This window comes from Strix aluco, chromosome 2 (assembly GCF_031877795.1).
Source record: "Strix aluco isolate bStrAlu1 chromosome 2, bStrAlu1.hap1, whole genome shotgun sequence".
Classification (NCBI taxonomy): domain Eukaryota; kingdom Metazoa; phylum Chordata; class Aves; order Strigiformes; family Strigidae; genus Strix; species Strix aluco.
The window spans coordinates 14,259,372-14,279,067 of NC_133932.1; the positions used below are offsets into that span (position 1 = coordinate 14,259,372).

At 39.7% G+C, this 19,696-nt stretch overlaps 1 protein-coding gene across 3 annotated transcripts; it reads right to left on the minus strand.

The window, feature by feature from the left end:
• Positions 1-467: 467 nt before the first annotated feature.
• On the minus strand, positions 468-19,566 carry IFT57 (intraflagellar transport 57). Of its 3 annotated transcripts, XM_074811759.1 has the most exons (11): positions 19,238-19,446; positions 16,719-16,881; positions 15,497-15,615; positions 14,490-14,580; positions 11,178-11,246; positions 10,507-10,629; positions 5,696-5,767; positions 5,001-5,132; positions 4,016-4,078; positions 2,111-2,177; positions 468-900 (listed from the first exon to the last, which is right to left on the minus strand). In XM_074811759.1, the coding sequence occupies exons 1-11, from the start codon at positions 19,444-19,446 to the stop codon at positions 722-724; spliced, it is 1,287 nt and encodes a 428-aa protein (XP_074667860.1). In that variant the 3' UTR covers positions 468-721. The 3 variants fall into 3 exon arrangements, with proteins under 3 accessions (XP_074667860.1, XP_074667879.1, XP_074667870.1); XM_074811778.1 differs by lacking the exons at positions 468-900; positions 2,111-2,177; positions 19,238-19,446 and adding exons at positions 2,212-2,587; positions 19,511-19,566; XM_074811769.1 differs by lacking the exons at positions 468-900; positions 2,111-2,177; positions 19,238-19,446 and adding an exon at positions 2,213-2,587 and having other exon boundaries at positions 16,719-19,175.
• Positions 19,567-19,696: the final 130 nt, after the last annotated feature.

Sequence of the window (19,696 nt, forward strand, 5' to 3'; positions counted from 1 at the left end):
TTATCATTGCTTCTGTTAGAGGCAATGTAAAAATAAAAATAATTACCAAAACATCCATACTGGTCTGTCTAGAAGACCACTCCAAAAAAAAAAAAAAAAGAGTGAGGAATAGGGTGGTTGTCCATTCACAAATTTGTGCATGGCTGCCCTAGGAGCGTGCCACTATTATTGAAACATTAGTTTGTTGCTTATCTCATAAACTTCAATTCAAAGCAACAATTTACTTGCAGCTGGTATCAGTTTTGACCCAGCATTTTAGAAAGGGTAATGCTGTATTATTTCAGTATCATCAATTAAATACTTTATACTAAATGTATGTAAATGGCAATAACAGACATTTTAAACTCCTTTCAAGTCCTTTGCAAGCAATTTTCTTTCAGCACTATAGAATATCAAGATTACAGGCTGCCAGTATCATTCTATAGACTTTCACACTATATAACATTCTCCAATGAAGTAGAGACATGTTCATTAATAAGAATTTATTAGTATATTTTGAAGGCATCTGCAGTAAATCTTTACAGCACAAAACTAAATGTGGCTCCATGTTCAGTCCAAAGTGTGCATGTTACTTCTCAAAAGTGCATGACAAGCATCTTGTTAAAAAGGAAATAAGAAAAAAGAACGTCCGCCTCCTCCAACAAAAAGGAAACCTCTAAACTAACAAAAAAGCAAATGGTAGAAAACTATTTTGGGCAAACCAAGTCAGCTCCAAACAGTTTTAATAGGCATCTACTGTGGCTTCTGGAATCACTGTTGCATGCATATCTCTAGTCATATTGGATTTCTCTTTCAGCTCCGACTGGAGTAACGTGTGTTCCATTACACCAATCTGTATGTCCATCTGAACGGTTTCTTGCTTTAGTTTTGTTAAGGCCTGTTTAATCTTCACTAGAGGAGCTGTTCAAAACAAAGATAAACAGTGCAACTCTGTCAGCTACTTAACACAAAAGCATTATTTTCTATAATTCACTCCTTAAAATTGAAGAGTTGAATGAACAAAAGGGCGTTTCTACTCTAAAGACATGATTGTACTGATGCATCATTTTTAATATACAAGACACTTTAAAGATAGAAATAGGTGATGACAATTTTGCTGTCTTCTTGACATCTAAGATCTGCATAAAGATGTGCATTAACATTAAGGTAGGTTTGTCAATGATGTGTTTTGTTCAGCTGAAAGCCTCATCCCGATACCTGACTCGGGGTTTGGTAGAGAACTGAGGACACCTTCAGCAGGAGGTCATCTTACCTGTGAAAAGCTATTCAAATATTTTGGGCTCCATACTTTGTTTCTAATCCCTCACTTCCCACTAATATCACCCTAGGGATGCTACTGCATCATATTGCTCCTTATAATTCTGGGCTCTAGATTTTATCCTGACACTTGGCCGTGCTATCATACAGAAAAGGTGTCGCCAAGCAGCTGAGTAGCTCCTTCACAGTGAAGCAAGGGTGCACAAAATTTCCTTAAACAGTAACACAACTACTAAAGTAAACTATCTGTAATGGTTACAGTTAAATACGAATACAGCCTGCATATTTAGCCTCACTGTAACATGCATCAATTTATTTCTGCATTCATACTCCTTATACATTTGCAACAGAATGCATTTATCAGCAAAAAACTCAAAAACCAAATCATGAGTCTGAGACAAACTACTTTAAATAGGTAAAGATTTAAAAAGTCCAAACATCAAAACAGCAAAATGAATTTTCTCACTAACTCCAGCCAGCCTTAGTCAGGGAATCTAAGAGCTACTTCCAGTAATGATTTCAGAGTAAAAGGGCTTGAACCTGTAATGTGTGAACTTCTTCCAGTGAGCTGATAACTATTCAAAGCAGAGATAAACCCCCTTTTTTTTCCCAATTTTTACAAATAATTTACTGAAGGGGGAAATCCTGGAATCTTTACCTTCTGCAGACTTAGGTAGCATTTTCAAAGATGTTTAGACTCCTGACTTTCTTAGACACCTTTTAAAATTTTAATATTGATATTTTTAGACCAGTCACTCATTCTAGTCTTGGTTTATTTTTCTTCAATAAAGGACAAATTATGTACCTGTCACTGAGAAAGCAGGTGTTTGGTTTGAGGCAAAAACATACTTACCACCATCAGTCATACTGCTTCCTCTCTCTTCTGTTTCCTGCTTTACTCTTTCTAATACTTCTGTAATCTTAAAATAGATATTTTTTTCTTAATTAAACCAGATGAATGTCAAGTTAAAAAAAAGAAAACAAAAAAATTCTCTGCTGAATAACTGCATTAGTTAAAAAAATGAACTAATCTGTCTGAGTTTTATAAGGAGGAACAATTTTTTTCAAACATTAAGAAAATTTTAATTTTATTAATTAATGTAAAAATTACAGCAAAAAGAATAACAAGTTGGCCAAACAGCATGGTGTTACTGCGAATCTGCGCATCCCAAACCAATAAAAAAAACAGTGTGAGTGTTGTGGTACAATGATGGGTGGAAGACAGGAAGCAGTATCCCCGCAGACCAAGATTCACCAAATGACCATGCCAGCTGCCCTTCTGGAAGCGTCGGGACTTCAGCAGGTTACAGTGGAAACCCGAGAAACAGCACTGCAGCAAAAGAAGGTGCAGCAGTCAAGCCTGCTGGCGCTGGCAAGGGTACGGGTATGTAAAATGCACGTATGAAGGATGAAAGTGCATTTTAGCACTGGCTGTCTATCCTCCAGTTTGCCTTTGTAGGCAAAGAAGAAAAAAACAAATATATGATTCTATGGTACAGTCTAGGTAATAATTCAGTATTTTTGCCTATGATATAAAAATAGCCCTTCATTAAGGCTTCAATAAGCCTTTTCAGTAACAAAAAAGAAACATCGCTGTATTTTACTGCGCACCTACAGTGGTACTGGTATTGCCAAGTGGGCTGAGATTTGATTGCATGCTTGAAAGATCAGTAGTAACATCCAATGTGTCCACTTTATCTCAGATAAGCACCGCTGCATCTACATAGTTTGAAGGCTGCCAACTAGTAACATTCACCATTATTAATCAGTTAATAACTTACAGAGCACAAACACATTATAAATCTGAATGCTTCGTAAGATGCTCCCTTTTTCAAACTTACTCCCTTGGGAGTGGAATAGTAAGAAGCTCTAATTCTGCAGAATCCATACACTCAGAAGTCTTTGCTAGAAAGCTCTCGTTAAACTGCTGTATTACCTACTGCAGTTGGACTAGATGATTGTTGTAGGTCCCTTCCAACTGAACTACTCTATTCTATTCTAAAACATCTCAAACTTGTTTTACAATGTCCAGCACATTCTTATGGTGAGATCTGTTTTATGTGACTATTCCAGACACTTTATCGTCTAATAAGTGAAGTGGGTTTTTCAAACCTAAACAACAGAGTCATTAAAAAAATAATTTCTGAATTGGACAAAGGGTTGAAATATTTAGAAATAGGCAGTAATTCTAAATGAAATGCCAAGAAACACTCAGCGTGTTGATGCAGAGGAGTCTGGGGATTTTTCTTTCAATTTGTCAGAGCACTGATTTAAAGAAAAAAAACAACAAACAATAGAAAAACAGTTTTAGGTATTAAGATAATTTGACTGGTATGGAAAAGTTACTGTTTAGTCAAATAATGCTTTTAAGTGCTCGGAAGATGAAAATTTCAAATTGTTAATTTGCACTAAAAATAAGAGTTAAGCTTTTCTTCTTCCAAAGAATTTATGGACGTGATTAATCCTCAATAATTCTAGGACACAGGTTGTAAAACACAGAACATTTACCCTCTTTTACAAACTGGGGAAATTAAGAGCTCACAATAGTTTGCCCAAATTCACAAGTTGAAAATCAATAGCAGCCTGGGTTTAAAGTTTAGGGACTGGACTAGATTGCCTCCACTAAACAAAGAGATGAATCTTTAACAGGAGAAAAAAATCATAAAGAGCTGGGTTCATAAAACCACAAACACTAAATGCCAACTCTCTGAAGATTGTTTTAAAATAGCAAAAGAAATTATGTGAAGATGTGTTTTACCTCAGAAAGCATTCTAGTCCTTTCAGTTACTCCTCCACTTCCCTCCTGGTACTTCTCTTTAGCCTGGAAAGAAAGATTTTTTTTTGTTGTTGTAATGACAAAGCTGAAGAGATGTATGCAGATAGTTCAGAGAGAACACCAAAACTTTCTCTCACAGGTCCCAATTGCAGAAACTCTCCCACAGTCCCAATGATGTTTACGGCACTATGAGTATGAGGACAGGCTTGAAACATCAGCCCCTTTAATGACTATCGTTCAAAAATTTAAAGCAGTTTTAAAAATTGTAATAGCCCTAATACATACACAATAAGAAGTATGTCTTCTAATCATTTACATGAGGAAATAAACATAAATTTGCCAGAATTGAATCTTGAAACCCAGAATACTTCATCAACAGTAAATTATCATCTTGAAGTTTCTTAAAGCTTAACAGTAAGGCAAAAAGAAAGCACAAAGGTCAAATCCTGTTAGCCTTATTTTAAGATCAGGCCCACAAAGAGGAGGGCTAGCCAAACGGCAGCTCATACAGGCCTACTAACTAAGGGATCAAAAAGCTTCTCAAACAGCACCCTATTGGCATAAAAACTAAATGAAGCGAAGAAGTAATCAGAGTGCTTTGTGCACATTAGCACGAGTAATCAATATATGAGATAAGTGCTGGACTGAGACTATAGTTTTTCCACTCATCACAGATGTGTGAACTTTACAGGGAAAGCAGAACTAGCAATTTACTAACTGCTGAAAATTGGCAACAGATTTACATAATATTCAGGCACAACCCATTTACTTTCCCCTGTAGAATAGTTGAATAAAAATTGCTAGTTTAGCTTAAAAACTATATAATTTGACAGCCAATCAACATGTCCCCTGCTTTATATCCAACAGCAGAATTCACAGATAACTCCTCCAAGTCTTCTCTGCCTTCACCCTCACTTAATAGCAAGTTAATACTAGAGAAGGCAACGACAAAAGATCAGTGCATTACCTCACTCAGCAAGGCTTGTGCTGAACGGTACTCTTGAACCAAGTGCTCCAACTGATTGTTGATGTACTTTTCCCTGCTATTGATCTTTTCCAGTGTTCTGCTGATTTCATTATGGAGTTTGTCAAGGTAACCCTAGAAAATCATATTCTGTGGGTTGACAGTATACAGATAGTATGCGCAGAGTATTAAAATGGTGCTGTAATTAAGAAAGGATATGGAAGCCTACAAGTGAGAGAGAAAAATAGTACAGAAATGCTGTGTTTAGCCAACAAAAAAGTTATTCCTAATGTGTTCTGGCTTGCCCACCTCCAAAACACATATTTCAAGCTTTACTGCTTCCATCACTCCCCCCCCCTCAATTACAAATGTCAATGTCAGCATTTAACAGTGTTTTTGGTTTTTTTATCAGCACTGTATTATTCTATGTCCTCTGTAGTCAGGATGTACTTACGGTAATGCATACGTTAACGAACCCTAACATCCCTGTTAATCCTCACATATACAACGCTTTCCCACAAGATATTTTGCCAGTCCCGCTGTCCCTGATCATCATTATTGTACATTTCCCTTTTTAGTTTTACAGCATTAGCACAAATAAAATTAAGAAAAAACCCTCAATTTAATTCTTAACGTATATCAAAGAGAAATAAAAATGCTGACAGATCAGTGAAATATTCTGCACATACAAGACATACCCTAGTTTCTTTCAAAGAAGATTCAATTCCATCCTTATGCTGATGCATTTGATCTACGTGAATCCTCCAATCCTAAAAAAGATGCAACAAACCAAAACAGAGGTAAGTACAACTTTTATCTTTCTCTGGTTACCAAACAAAGGCTGGTATGCAAGGCAGGGTCAGTTCTCTTTTACACTATTACCGTGTATCATTCTGCCACTGCCATGTTCATATCCAGAGGCACTTGCTTGAAGTGACACAATTTATAAATCTCCTGAACGTTACATGTGACACTCAGATCCATAAACAAACAGTGACATCCTCACTGATACCATAGTAGCTAGGCTTTTTAGAGTTGGATCTTCATGGAACTATTTCTGCTAGAAACCATTCTGGGCACAAATACTGAAAATATTGATTACTGCTGCACTAGCTCAGCATATTCTTCGACAAAATGAGCCCTTCCAATGCCCAACACCTACCAGTTCCAGACTATCAGATCTTCCCCTTCTACTTAGCCCTTACTATTATCAGAAGAACAGAAGGAAATGAAAGAGGCAGAAACACCTAAACTTGTTTTTGATAGTGGGACAAAATTAGAAGGGGGAAAATTATTTGCAGCTTCTAGGCCATAGGAAACACACATAGACTCAGGGATGGGGGATGAGAAAAGGTGCTGTTTTAACTTGATAGGTAGACATCTTTTACTTAGAAATCAATTCCAGTTCCCAAGCTTTATCACAATTTTTTCTTTATCAGTGCAAACTTTTTACATCTCCCAGACACAAAGCACAGCTGCAGACACTGTGAGTTCAAAACGAAGAAGAGTAGCAGCACTGCAGAATTACTGCTATTTCAGTATTGTTTCTGAACATGCTAAAAAATATTTCTAAGATTTTTAAGCTTTTCCCTCTGTGCTGGTCTAGGTGTTAAAAAAAAAAAAAAAAAGTGATGTTGATAAATCTTTATCGCTTGAAATCAAACTGTAGGAGACTTCCTTCTAAAAGAGGTACTGTAAGGATACGTGGAAGGTGACAGCGTTTCCTTCAGTAAGATTATCTGATCAAGGACCTTGTCAAAAAGGATGCTAAGCAAAACACAGAGGGGCACAAAACTGACCTACAAACAATAATAGAGGCAGTAACAAGAAACGCACCTGGCCAGTTACACTAATGGATAAAGGCATGTGGAGTGTGAGAATGTTTGTATCAGTACAATTATGTGATCAAGGACCTTGTTAAAATGGGATGATAAGGAAAAGGGGGAGGAAATAAACAAAACCTGTGGAGACACAGACCTGTCAGACAAACACTAAGGGAGATGAGGACAAGAAACAAAGCTCATCAGTCACACTAACTGATGGGCTATCAGAAACTGCAAGCATCACTTCAGAGAAGGTAAGCCTGGCTCTTGCAACTGATAAGAATGCAAACCTGGGGGGTCTGGGTATTCGGGAGGAGAGTTGGTGCAATTATGCGGACAGATGAAGCAACATGCAGGGAAAGGGGACTGGGGGGGAACAAAGTAGAGAACAGAGGGAGATATACAAGGGGATGGTCACATGTAACTCTTGCCAGTCACTCCACTTGTCTGAGCCCTGTGCCTGATCACTGCAGTCTGTCCTATCTTCTTAATAAATTCTCTTTTAATTAGCCCTCTGTGCAATCTCACTCTCCATCCCGTGCACGTAGGAGTGCTGCAAGGACTAAGTGCCAGCTGCTGGTGAGAGGGGATACGGGGCCAGCAACCGGCATCAGAGCAGGGCTGCGCATGTCCCAGGCCTGTGGTGTCTGCAGTCAGAGAGGGGGGTCTCAGTGCCAGCCACAGGAGCACGTGAGGGTCTTAGCCACCAAGGCAGGATCAGCCTGTATCCCAAAATCTACCTACTGGGAAGGACTGGTGTGATTAAAGCAAGCAAGGGGCTTGGTGCCAGCAGCTGGAGCGGGACTGCGGGTCACAAGCCTGTGCTGCTGGTGCCAATTCCTGGGGTGGGGACAGGCAAGTGTTTGCATCTTCCTTAAACCTGCTGCGCATGTGTAAAATTCAACAGCAGACTTAAAACTGAACTAACCGTCAAGTAGTAGGCCCTAGATCCAGGCCTAGGTAGGAGGCCCACAGAGGGTATATGCTGGTATTGAGGGGGACCCACAAATGTAGAGTGCCCTTAAGACAAGCACGTGAGCGTGTGCATCTGCTTGCTGGCAAACATCAAGCTGGACTACCAGCAGGTAGAAGAGCCATGAAACAGTTCAGAGGGCCCAGCATCCAGGCAGGGGTGTTGTCCCAAAATCTGGGTTTTTTTACCTGGTGTGCAATGAGCTGAAAAACACACAGTTGAGATACTTGTTTAATCCGTATCTGCGCAGAGACGGGTGCTAGGTGGTAATTCCACAAAGCGAGCACACCACACACAGGCAAGTGGCATATTTATACACTTCAGACCACGCGAACACACGTTTAATGCAATGACCATTGGTTAGTTTCTTACCAGTTAGTTCCTCATTAGTTAACATCATGCCTCCTCTCGAATCAAAGTTACAGTGTCGTTTTATTATCCTGAGCAACTCAAAGGGCGGGGGTCTTATCTGAGTAGAAGGCTTCTTCTCATCAGGAGGTGTGGTTTTCACATTATAATGAGCTAAGTTCATCTGAAGGACACATCTTGGGCATTCCTTACAGTTTCCCTGAGCACATGACCAAGGGAGGTCTTCTTATTCCTCAAGGTTTCTTCTGTTTTTATCTCTTTGTTTTTGCAAGGCTCTACTATCTTTGAGCCTATTAACTCCTCCCAAGGCCTTGTCCTGTGAAATATTTCTTTTTGTTTTAACCTTTAACCCTCATCAGTGGGATCAGACAGACAAAAGGACCGTGCTGATAGTTGAGGGATCCATGAATGTGCATGTGCTTGTGAATCTAGAGAGAAGGTGCCTGTGCTTTTACTACTGAACATCAATCTTAATTAGCTGAAGAGGAGGAAGGGCCTGTCTATTCTTATATTTTATGGGAGTCCTACAAGTGCTGTTGAAGACAGGGCCTTGTTTACAGCAGTTTGTGTAGCTGGCCATGTCGGGCTCCTTTGTGTGTCTGTGCAGGTCCCCAGGCACATGGGTCTGGGCTGCGGTACCCGAGCAAGAATTCCCGATCCCAGAGCTTCTGGAGGATAACAGCCACTGATAATGTACAGGTACAAACCAAATCCTGGCTTAAACCAGCTGCTCACTTAAATATGTGCCACCCTTCAATCACAGGCATTTTCATCATTTGCCCAGCCGAGCATCTCCAACAGCTCTTCAGCCCATGAGGTTCACCCGCTGTCTACAACTGTGCTGCTGCCCGCTATTCTCTTCCAGAACAAAACAAAGGCTAGTAGAGAAAATGTGCTTATGTTGGGTTTTAAGTTTGCAGCAGACTCAAGATCTTTTGTTGGTCTGGTAACAACTGTTCACAATTTGCCAAACTTTGGAGTTTAAATAAAACCAACAACAAACACACACACACACACACACACCCCTACCACCCCTGCCCAGGACTTTACAAAGTTCTGGTTTCTAATGCCATTGATTATACCATTAACCCTCTCCAGGCACTACGTTTACGTGCACAGCTTAGGAAGCATAATATGATGCTCTTTTTGTAGAATGAAAAAAGCTCAAACACTTCCCTCCAGTTATTTCTGAAAGCATGAAAGCACAGAAGCTAGAAAAAGAAAAATCCTGTTTTTATGTTCATTTTGACATATGCCTTAAAGCCAAGAGATGGTGCATTCAACTGGAAGCTAGTAAACCTCAGTTCCTACAGTGGCTTTAATCTTCCATGTATGTCTTTATGAAGTTTTGATTTCTTACTGTGAGAATCAAGTATCATGTTCTCTGTAACAGATGGGCTTGCTGAGGATCACAGAAAGGTGGCTCAAACCAGGCAGTTCTTCACGCAGAAGAATGCAGTATAGTGCAAGACAGGCAAGCAATTGAGCAGACAGTTGAGAGTTTAGCCTATTTTTGGCAAGACAGTTATCTTTCATTGAATTCTGTATCGCTGCTGCAGATTGCTCCAACACCCCAACTAGCTGGGTCACTGCAAATGAGCAATTTCAATACCGCACTGATACAACCTCCTAGAAAGAATGCTTATGGCAATGCCAGGAATAGGTCCTAAGTTTGGACTTGCCAAAGACAGATGTCTATTTCTAAGCTGCTAGACTCATTGAAATAGATTATGGAGAGAAATATACATTTCTAAAGAAATTATGAATTTCATCTTGAGGTAGTTATCTGGACAGGTAGGTAAAATCAGTCGAAAAGTACTCACTTCTTTTTGCTAAACACAAGGAGAGCACATGATGACTAGATCAGAGATACAGACCTACTTTATTGTCATGTAAATTTCAGCAAGATGAATTCCATACAATCAGCCTTTCATGTTGTTGACAGAGGGAGCAGCTGAAAGGTAAGTTCATCAGCTCTCTTCCAGGGAGCTGTTTTAATAGCTGCTAAACTGAGAGTATAATTTTTCAGAAGTGTGAATACATTGGAATAGTTTAATGATTTAAGAAGTTTCCACCTTATAAATGTATGGTAATAAGTATATTGTAGTAAGATGTCCTGTAAGTAGCAGGAAAAATTATTCTTATACAATATTGGAAAAAACCCCTACTGAAAATTATTACTTCTAGGGTCAAAGTGACAAAGGTTCAGACAAGATAGCACTGGAGAGCCCATTATTCACAATTCTTCACAAGACAAAAGAAAAAAATTGTAAATTGTAAACAACATTGACTGAAATCACACTTTAATCACCATAAGTACACACGCAAATCCATTTTTGCATACCTTATTGTCAGTTCTGACTGTAACTTTCAGCTGTGGAAGCACACGTTCCACTTCCAGATTCCACTCTGCTGCGTCTGTTGTGGACTGTAAAATCTCTTCTTGCTTTGCAGTGTCATTCATGTCCTGTGTAAAAATCACAGAGTTTATATATGAAATGCCATCATTATGCACTGTGAAAACTGTTATAAATCATTTTAAAATGGCTTAGTGTTCATATTCAAAAAAACATTTATGTCCAGAATGATCTAGACTACAGATGTAACAGATTTCTTTAACGGCTTTCTCTGAATTCATAAAGATTAGGAATTAAAATAAATAGATCTTCTCACCATATTTAAAATTGAAAATAATTAAATCTATATAATAGGAAATTATAATATATTCCAGAAATAGCAGGGGGGGAATTAAAATATAATCAAGAAACTAACACCATGTTTCCCTAAAAGTCTCTGCAAAAATTTCTTGCAAATGTTTCCAGCAACCTTGCAGTGGTATCAGTTTAGAAACTGTCTGCACATTTTTCTTTTTAAATAAGCTGATTCATTTCAGTTGGAATGTTTTTTTTTTAAGTTTAGACTATACAAGGATTTTCAGATTTAAATCCAACAGAAATAAATTGCTGCTACAGATGAAAAAATGTCTCAAGAGAGGACTGATGGGTAACAACTTACCGATCTGTACGTTTGTGCCTTTAGAACATTCAGGTCAATAAAATTTTCTTCATTGTCTGACTCTTCTTCCTTAAGGAAAGTTGCAAAGTAAGACCTCAGTAAGTATTGCACAATCTTTCTACATAATTTTATTTTGCAGGAGCACAGGACAAGGAGTATTAAATTCCATGTTTCTGAACAAAACAAGACATGGAGAGTTTGATAATGGAGCCTGTATTTACTTAAAAACTTATGAGGAGACACAATATCTGGGACAAGCTGAAAGATTAAAGCTATCCCACATTTTCTTCAGGGTGCCACAGTACTTAAAAACTAAACCAACCAACCAAAAAAACCCCAAAACCTAAGCCCTCTCACATCAAACGAGCTATTATCAATAGTTGTATGGTAACTGTATGTGCTTCCTAAAGCTTTGCATTAAAAATAAAACCAAATGAAACCAAAATTAAAAAAAATACCACAAGACCTGAATGTAGTTTTCAAGATGTTGTTTGTACTACATATTTGGAGTTGCAGAATGATGACACATTTTAAGGGCACAGAATGATACAGTTCAAATTGATTTGTTTTCTTGCCCATGACACTACACACTGGGATGATGTTTTTATAGAATTCTCTATTATAGTCTCAAAGTTGCGTTCCTCAGTGACCATGATCAGTTCAGAGCCCATCACTGCATAATTAAAGTCAAAGATGCTTTTTCTGTGCATTACGCTCCATTTACCTATACTGAATCTCACCTGCCATTTTATCACCCATGCATTTCACGCTTATACACCTTGTCCTTCTGTAGGTCTTCTGTTAGCCATCTTTTCCACCAAAGTCAAATTTCATCATCCACCTCCCTTCTAGACAAATCATGAAAGCTGCAATAACACAGGTCTTAGTGTAGAACCCTTCAAGACTCAGTGAAAATCTGAGATCTTATTCCTCTACCTTACCTAGTTTTTAACTAACAGGGACCACTTTATTTTATTCTGGCGTGTTTGGCCCCAAGTCCCCTGAATACTTGCAAGAAATTAATGGTGGCGAGATTGGGATTGTCTTTTGCTAAATGGACAATACATATTTGTGCAGCACTTACAAGAACATATTACAACACTACCGTAACAACAAGAGTAGTTATCAGAACTGAGAAACCAAACTGTGCAGATCTTCTTGCACACCCAGCCTCAATGGCTCCTGTTGGCTACCTAACATGGGCTACCCAATTCTCCCAAGATTTACAGAACTAAGCTCGTCTCTGTCAGCCTCATCAATTTTATTCAGAAAAATCAAAACCAGAACAATCAATGAACCTCATCGTTACCATTTAACTACTGGAAATACTGCTAAATTTAATTATGGATACAGCTAATACATCCAGGACATAGCAACATATTGGCAGCAACAAGGGACTGTGGAAAAAAATTTACATTAGCATATAATTAATCCCTGTAGAAACATTAGGGGCTCTAAAAAGTGATTGTCCACTTGGTATAAACCTAGCTCAATGGTTTTATTAACACACAAATTCAGAAGAGCTAATAGAACATGTCAGTTGTGAAAATCATGGCCTAAGATACTACCTGAGAGCGAATCCAGAGGTTCTTTGAAGGGTTTCAACTGTATTTTAGTTAACTGTTTCGTCCCCACTTCCCAATTTAAACAGCTTAGACCTTAACAAGACATAGAAAAGAGCAGAGAGCTGACTGTTTTCATATTTAAAGCTTTTAGTCAACAGCTTACATTTCTGAGTCTGGTCAAACATGCAATACAGAATGTCTCTTATTCTTCTCAGAATTACTCAAGACTTTTTCTGTGGAGACTTCAAAGCTGATAAAAATGCAACCAGACATCCACATCACAGTATTTGCGTTTTGTATGAAATTTAAGAATATAAGTTTGGAATTTTTCTTGGCTAATAAAAATGAGAAAAATATCACAGTACTTAAGAAAACTGTGAGAAGAGGAAGAATAGAAGCAAACTCTTCAGCTGTTAGATTCCTGTTGACTATTGTGGCATATAAATTGGGACTATAATCAGAACCGTATGATAACATTACTGACACTCTAACTTTTAGGACCTCTAATTTTTCCCAAGCACTTGAAAAATGTGAACATAAAAATGGCTTAGTTGTGGCATTTTCCATCCAGTATTGCTGGGCCTTAACACTCCAGAAAATTGTTTTCTCCTCAAGTAATTTACTGACGCTGCAAGTGAGCACTTCCAGGCTCACAGCTTTCAATATTTTGATCTACACTTATTTTGCACAGAATCATCAGCTTTTGGAGAAATCAGATGACAAACTAACTTCTTTCTGTGATTTTCACTTTGTCTTCAGCTAACTTCCCTCTTCAGAAAAATCTAGTTTAAGTCAGCAGTAGTGAGTCGAGGAGAGTGACAAAGGCCTGTGAAAATGACAATGTCTTGGGATCCCATTATGCTCCCAGTTTACAGTGAGATTCCAACTCTCATAAAAAGAATCTTCTGTGAAAGTCAATCAACAAGAAACAACTTCTGTTCAACATCTATCCATCAGTAAGTCCTAAAAGCATATTTGAATTTACAGGTGAATTTCATAGACTGTTTCAGACATGACAACTTCACTGTAATTGTTATAGCTAAAAAGCAGGAATAAATAAAACAGCTGATCTTCAAAGATTGCCATGTTGTTGGTAAAAGGTATTTCAAAGCACACAGAAAACCGTATTCTGCAGTCAGATGATGGGCATTCCATTCATGGACTATACAGCATCGAGCTGCCGTGACCTTTGTCTACAGAAGCAATTCTGCAACTTTACTTAGGTCTTTGTTGGTGTTTTTAAACAAATGATCCATTTCCAGTTGTTCTTTTCCATCTACTCTGTTCCCAAGTCTTCAGACCAACTAAGTACCAAAGTTACTGTTTCCTATTTGCAGTGAAATCTGAGTGAGCACTCTATTAATTAAGTGCTGGGCAGATTTTAAACAACTATTACCCAATTCTGTAAACAGGGACTGAAGTTTCATTTAACATCAACAGCTTGTATCAGTAGAAAACAAACAATCCTGAATCTGTGCAATGTTAGATTCCTCTCCTCTTTACATTAACTATAAATGCACATATGAACATATGCTCTGTCCCGAAGAGTTAAAGACCTTATCTGAAAGGAAACAAAAAACTCGACAGAGAAGCTGACTAGGCAGGAATGGAGATGCAGGAAAAAAGGGCAATTGAAGAGCTAATAGAAAAGACTTCTTAAACAAAGCCAAACAAAATGAGCAGTGAGTAAAAATTTCCTCATAGCTGACCAATACTAATATAAACAAAACAAGTCAGGTAAACCTACCGCAACATCCTCTTCCAGTTTATTAAGTGTTAATTCTGCATCATCTTCTGTTATTTCTTCTTCTTCTAGCTCTTCTGTTGGATACACTGGCCTGAAATTAGTTTCAAAGAGCTTTTAAACATAGTAAATAGAAGTCTCTCTGTAAATTGCTCCTAAGCAAAACAAAGCATTTCATGAGACGTATGGATGATGTGGAACATGACTGGACAGCAATTAGTGTCTCACACACTTAAACAAAATTAACACTCAGCCATAAAAGTCTTTGTGTACCTTGGACTGTCTTAAAAGCAAGGATTAGTTTTTATGCCAAGAAGTACAGTACATCTGGGGAGTAAATTTGGATTTGTTTTCTCTTTTGGTCTAACCTCTTAAAATTCAAGTGCAAGTCACCAGAGACTTATTTTCAGCTTACAGTGGAATTTATGTATTAAACAGAAGTAACGGTAAAATATTTCCAAGGCAGAAATTACTTCACTATATCCATTTCAAAAACCATCAGAGGGAAGGAATAAAATAACGAACATTTTTTTAAGTAATGTTCATATACTTGAAATTATCTGTCATCTAATTTCTCCTAAAATTTCCTTTGGATTAAATACTCAAAATACCGGAGCCTATTTGTAACATGATCACATACTGTGCACACCTCCAACTGAAGAGGTCAAGAGTTTAGCTATTGATTGATAGGCTCTAAAAGGACATTAAATGTTTCAACTCAACTGTCAGATTAACAAGCAGTTATGCATAGGAAAATGACCAAAAAAAAAAGGTCACTAGTCATAGTCATAATGGCCCAAACTCATCCTTGCTGGTAACAGACTAAATCGTGTGAAATTGCATTAGGAATTAATTGGTCCCACTGCTTCAAGCCTAGTTGAATTTTGCATCTTGTGAAACATTAAGTAAAACTTTTTTAGTCATTACTATGTTTTGTCTTTACAATTGCAACTTACATTTGTTTGCTGGAAAACAATGCATAAGGAAGGATGCTTAGAAGTATACTATACCTTTTCCAGCTAAAGTCAGTGTATTTCAAGGCTTCTTCAGCTAAACAATCAAGAACATAGCACACTTGCTCTCCATAACCTGCCTTTAATTTTGAGGGAGGAAAATCCACAGGCCTTCCCTAAAATAGAGAGATATGCTGTTTACTAATGGCTACTCATCAATTCAAGTTTCCTCTCACGGAGGTAACAAGATTTTTTACACTAAAACCAAAGTGCCCACTGTATATGAAGATTTTACTAACGTTAATTCATATTCTTCCCCTGTGCAGCTCCAGTCAGGCAACAGAAGGAAAAACCCAAGGAACAGATGCAGTGTAGAAAACTTAAAAGCACCTCGTAAGAGGATACTTATAGGGCGCAGAAGAATCAGAAGCTTCAAGGGAGCCAGATGGTCAAGCACACGAGTGACTTGCTGGCAAGGTAACAACAGCTACGGAGAAACTCAGGTACTGAGACTTAATGACCAGCTTTTTAACATTGCCTTGTTTGTTCCAGATTTTATTTATAAAATATTTTATGTTTATTTAATGTTGTCCAGCAGAATAAACATCTTAATTTGTTATGGTTTAACCCCTTTAGAGAATAGTGTTCTTATTGCCATTCACAGCTGTGCCACAGATGATCTTATGGGAAGTATGATCTTCCATAAGATCATACTTCCCATAAGTCGACATACTTTCCTGATCTTCAGGGTTTTTTATGGAAAAAAACCCACAATAGTTCCTGGCAGTTTATGCAACCTTTTACTCCTTAACAAAAAAAAGATGAAGAAAACATGAACACAATTCTAAACCATTTCCTTCACTATGAATTCTACCACCCACTTTGGCAGGAGCGGGATCACAAACACTGTGTAAACTTTCCAGATAAAATCTTTCTAAATTATTATTTACATTATAGTTACCATAAATAAGCAACATATGTGGCACTGCTGAGAAGTAAGCCCGATTTAATCCATTTTACAGATTGTGAAACAAAACTAATTGGAATCATATATAATATTGTAAGACCATTTTCATAGTGCCAAAAAATTAGCAAGTAGGTACAGACCATATAAACTTCCAATTAACTAATTAACATAGTACAAACTTATAGATAGGAAAAGTCTGTCCAGTCCTTGTGAACATAATCACACAGGAGAGGAAGTGTGTCATTTCTGTTATTTCTGAAGTGACGTTTGTGCTTGAAATACACTTGGGAATACAGCACGTTCAACACTTACAAACGATCGCAATTCTGAGAGCACATTTGATATTACTGCATTGGGGTCATCGTATTCCTGTGGCTGCTCGAAGGGATGTCCCGCTTTAGTGATCAGCCAAGCAGCAAGCGTGCAAAACATAAAGAACTGCTCACCGGGATTAGTGGGCAGAGCGAAGTAGTGCCTGTTTAAAAAGGGGAAAAAATGGTAAACATTTTGAGGTCCTGAAGCTCTTACAGCATTATAGGCCAGCACAGGCTAGAAAGCAGTTTCGTTAACTTTCTCAATGAGTGATCCATCTGAACTAAATTCAGAAGTTGTGTGTTTCACACACAACTGCAGTAGACTAAGTTTTCTACATGCAGCTCATGCATTTCCTGCTCTGAGTAAGCTATTAATCAACATTAGATTTCCAAGGAATCAAATGGAAACTGGGTACTCCTCTCTCCTGCCAGCAGGATTCTACAGCTTCAGTTAAACACCACCAAATTAACATTTCCACATAAACCCAAGTTCCTCCTCTTATTTACCTGAGCAGTCTCAAATCATGACGAGCTCAATTCTGTTCCCATTTAATTTTAGGGATGCAGAACCCATTCCATCACTTTATAAAATACCACCACTGACTAATTATGAGCCTATGCAATTGATTCATTCAAACGTCCCTTGCATTCCATAAAATACCTAAAAGCTCAAAAGAATCAAAAGTCAAAGATCCACAATCTCCAATAACTGACCATAAGTGTCCTAAGATTTTGCTAAATCTCAGACATTTTTCACAGGGCAAGCGATTTACAGGGCAAGACAAGATTTAAATTTGAAAAACATCCTCTGACTAGATTAGCAAAAGTGATTGATAACTACTGTCAACATCACACAGCAAACAGCCCACATCAAAAACGAAATTAAAATGATCCATTACTAAAGCTTTTATACCTTTACCCATGACATTGGAAGCCAGGATGGATTTGTCTCACCTTTTATCTACTTTAGAACACATTGAAAAATGCTTTAAAAGTGCATATTGCTCTGCATTAAAGGGAGTTTAGACAAATAGCACCAAGAAAGGTATATGATTATGCCTCTTTAAACTTAAATAAATAAATAAATTGTGCATCAAGTGACTGCATGAAAACTTGAATGGCACTTTACTGAGGAGGGAAGAACAAATTTACTGAAGCCTCATTGACTAAACAGATGTGTCCTCTTTCTGCATATTGTCCTCATCCATGCTGTTATACCACAGTAACCTCACCTTCCATTCCCTTCTTAACCCCCTCGAATACTCTTGTCAAGAGCAATACATCCAGCTCCTTTTGCTCCAAAGTTCCCCACCTCTTCCCCTTCCCATATTCCTCAAGAGTGGCAAAAGGCTGGTGTACCCAAATCAGTGTGTAAGTCAGGTCAGGAGCATGTTTTTGAAATGATCCTTCACCCATCCTCACGTACTGTGCTTTGGGTCACTTTAGAGAGCAAGGTACACAAAGTGGATCTGGTTTGGATCACACTAAATTGAAAGATGTGCTCCTAATGAGAATTCAGTCCATAAAATGAGACCACAGTTAGTCCCCCCCCAAATATGAATCGTGTGCACACCAGAGACTCGGAACCACACTCTTCCCCTTACAGACATGGCTGCTGGGTAAGGTGGACAAAGGTTTTCTTCCTTGCTCTAAATATACTGATGGTCAGACAGCCGGATAAAAACAGCTTGCAGCCACTGAGCTCATATTTGAGCCTCCTTCCCAACGCGAGGATAATTTGGACTCTGTTTTGGACTATGTTTTGTCCCCCCTATCAAACTGTTAATTACAGAAAGCTTAACTGTGTGACATGCTGCTGTGGAGCCTGGTTGAAACTGATGGATTGATCTGAGAGTTATTTGGGCAGGTGGATGTTGGGAGCATATTGTTGTGTTTCCCAAGTTTACTGTCTCCCACCATAATTAAAAAAAATAATCATTTGTTACATGTGAAACAAGTATGTATCAGAGTTGAAAAAACAGACTTAAAAAGAATGGGTCCAAACCCCCTTACAAATACCCCACAAAGAGTTACTCTGAATACAAGAAATTCATTTCGGGCAGAATTTGCACAGATAGACTGGCACGCAAATATTCCAACTCAAGTTACCTACTGGGGGCAGGGAAGGTCAAGTGACGCTTTACTTATCACATCTCGGCCTTTGGAGGCACTTCTCGTTTGAAACCGTCAAAAGCCCCGGGGAAGCCGCGAAGGGACTGTTTTTCACTCGACGCAGGCACCCTGCCGGCCGGGAGCCGGCCTTCCCGCCCGACCCCTGACCACAGCGGCGTGCCCGCCGGCGGGGATCTCCGCCCGCCCGCTCTCCGGCTTCGCGCCCAGCCGCGCACACCGGCCGTGCAGCCCCGGCGCCCCTCGCCGCACCCGCGGTCCCTCACGCGTGGAGCTTCTACCACGCGGCGCCACCCCCCGCCCGCAGCCACGCGAACGCGTAACGGGCGAAGCCGCCGCGGCCCCGGGCGCCGTCGCCAGCCGCCCGGCGGGGCGGGCGAGGGGCACCTGGAGAGCGGCCGCATGTTGTGGCGCCGCAGCGCCTCCTCCTCATAGCTCAGCAGCTTCAGCTTGTCCAGCAGCTCCTCCATCAGCACGAACGTGTGATAGGCCGCGCCCGGGCCCCGCTCCGCCGCCACCCCCTCCTCGTCCCGCTCCCGCTGTCCCGCCACCGCCCCGCGCCGGGTCCCGCCGCCGCCCGCGGCCTCCTCCGCCATCTTGGATCCCCGCCGCTACCGCCGCCCGTAACCGAGGCAACCGGCACTACCAATCCCCGCCTACCTCACCCTCGACACCCGCCCTTGCCCCAATCACGCGCGGCCCGGGCGCCGAGAAGCCTCGCCTGTCCAGCGCGAACCGCCAATGGCAGCGAGCCATGCCGGGCCAGCACCCAATCACCGCACCCCGGAGGCGGGACAGCGACAGGGACGGCCTCACCCCAGCTCTCGGCGAAGGGAGGGGTTGGTC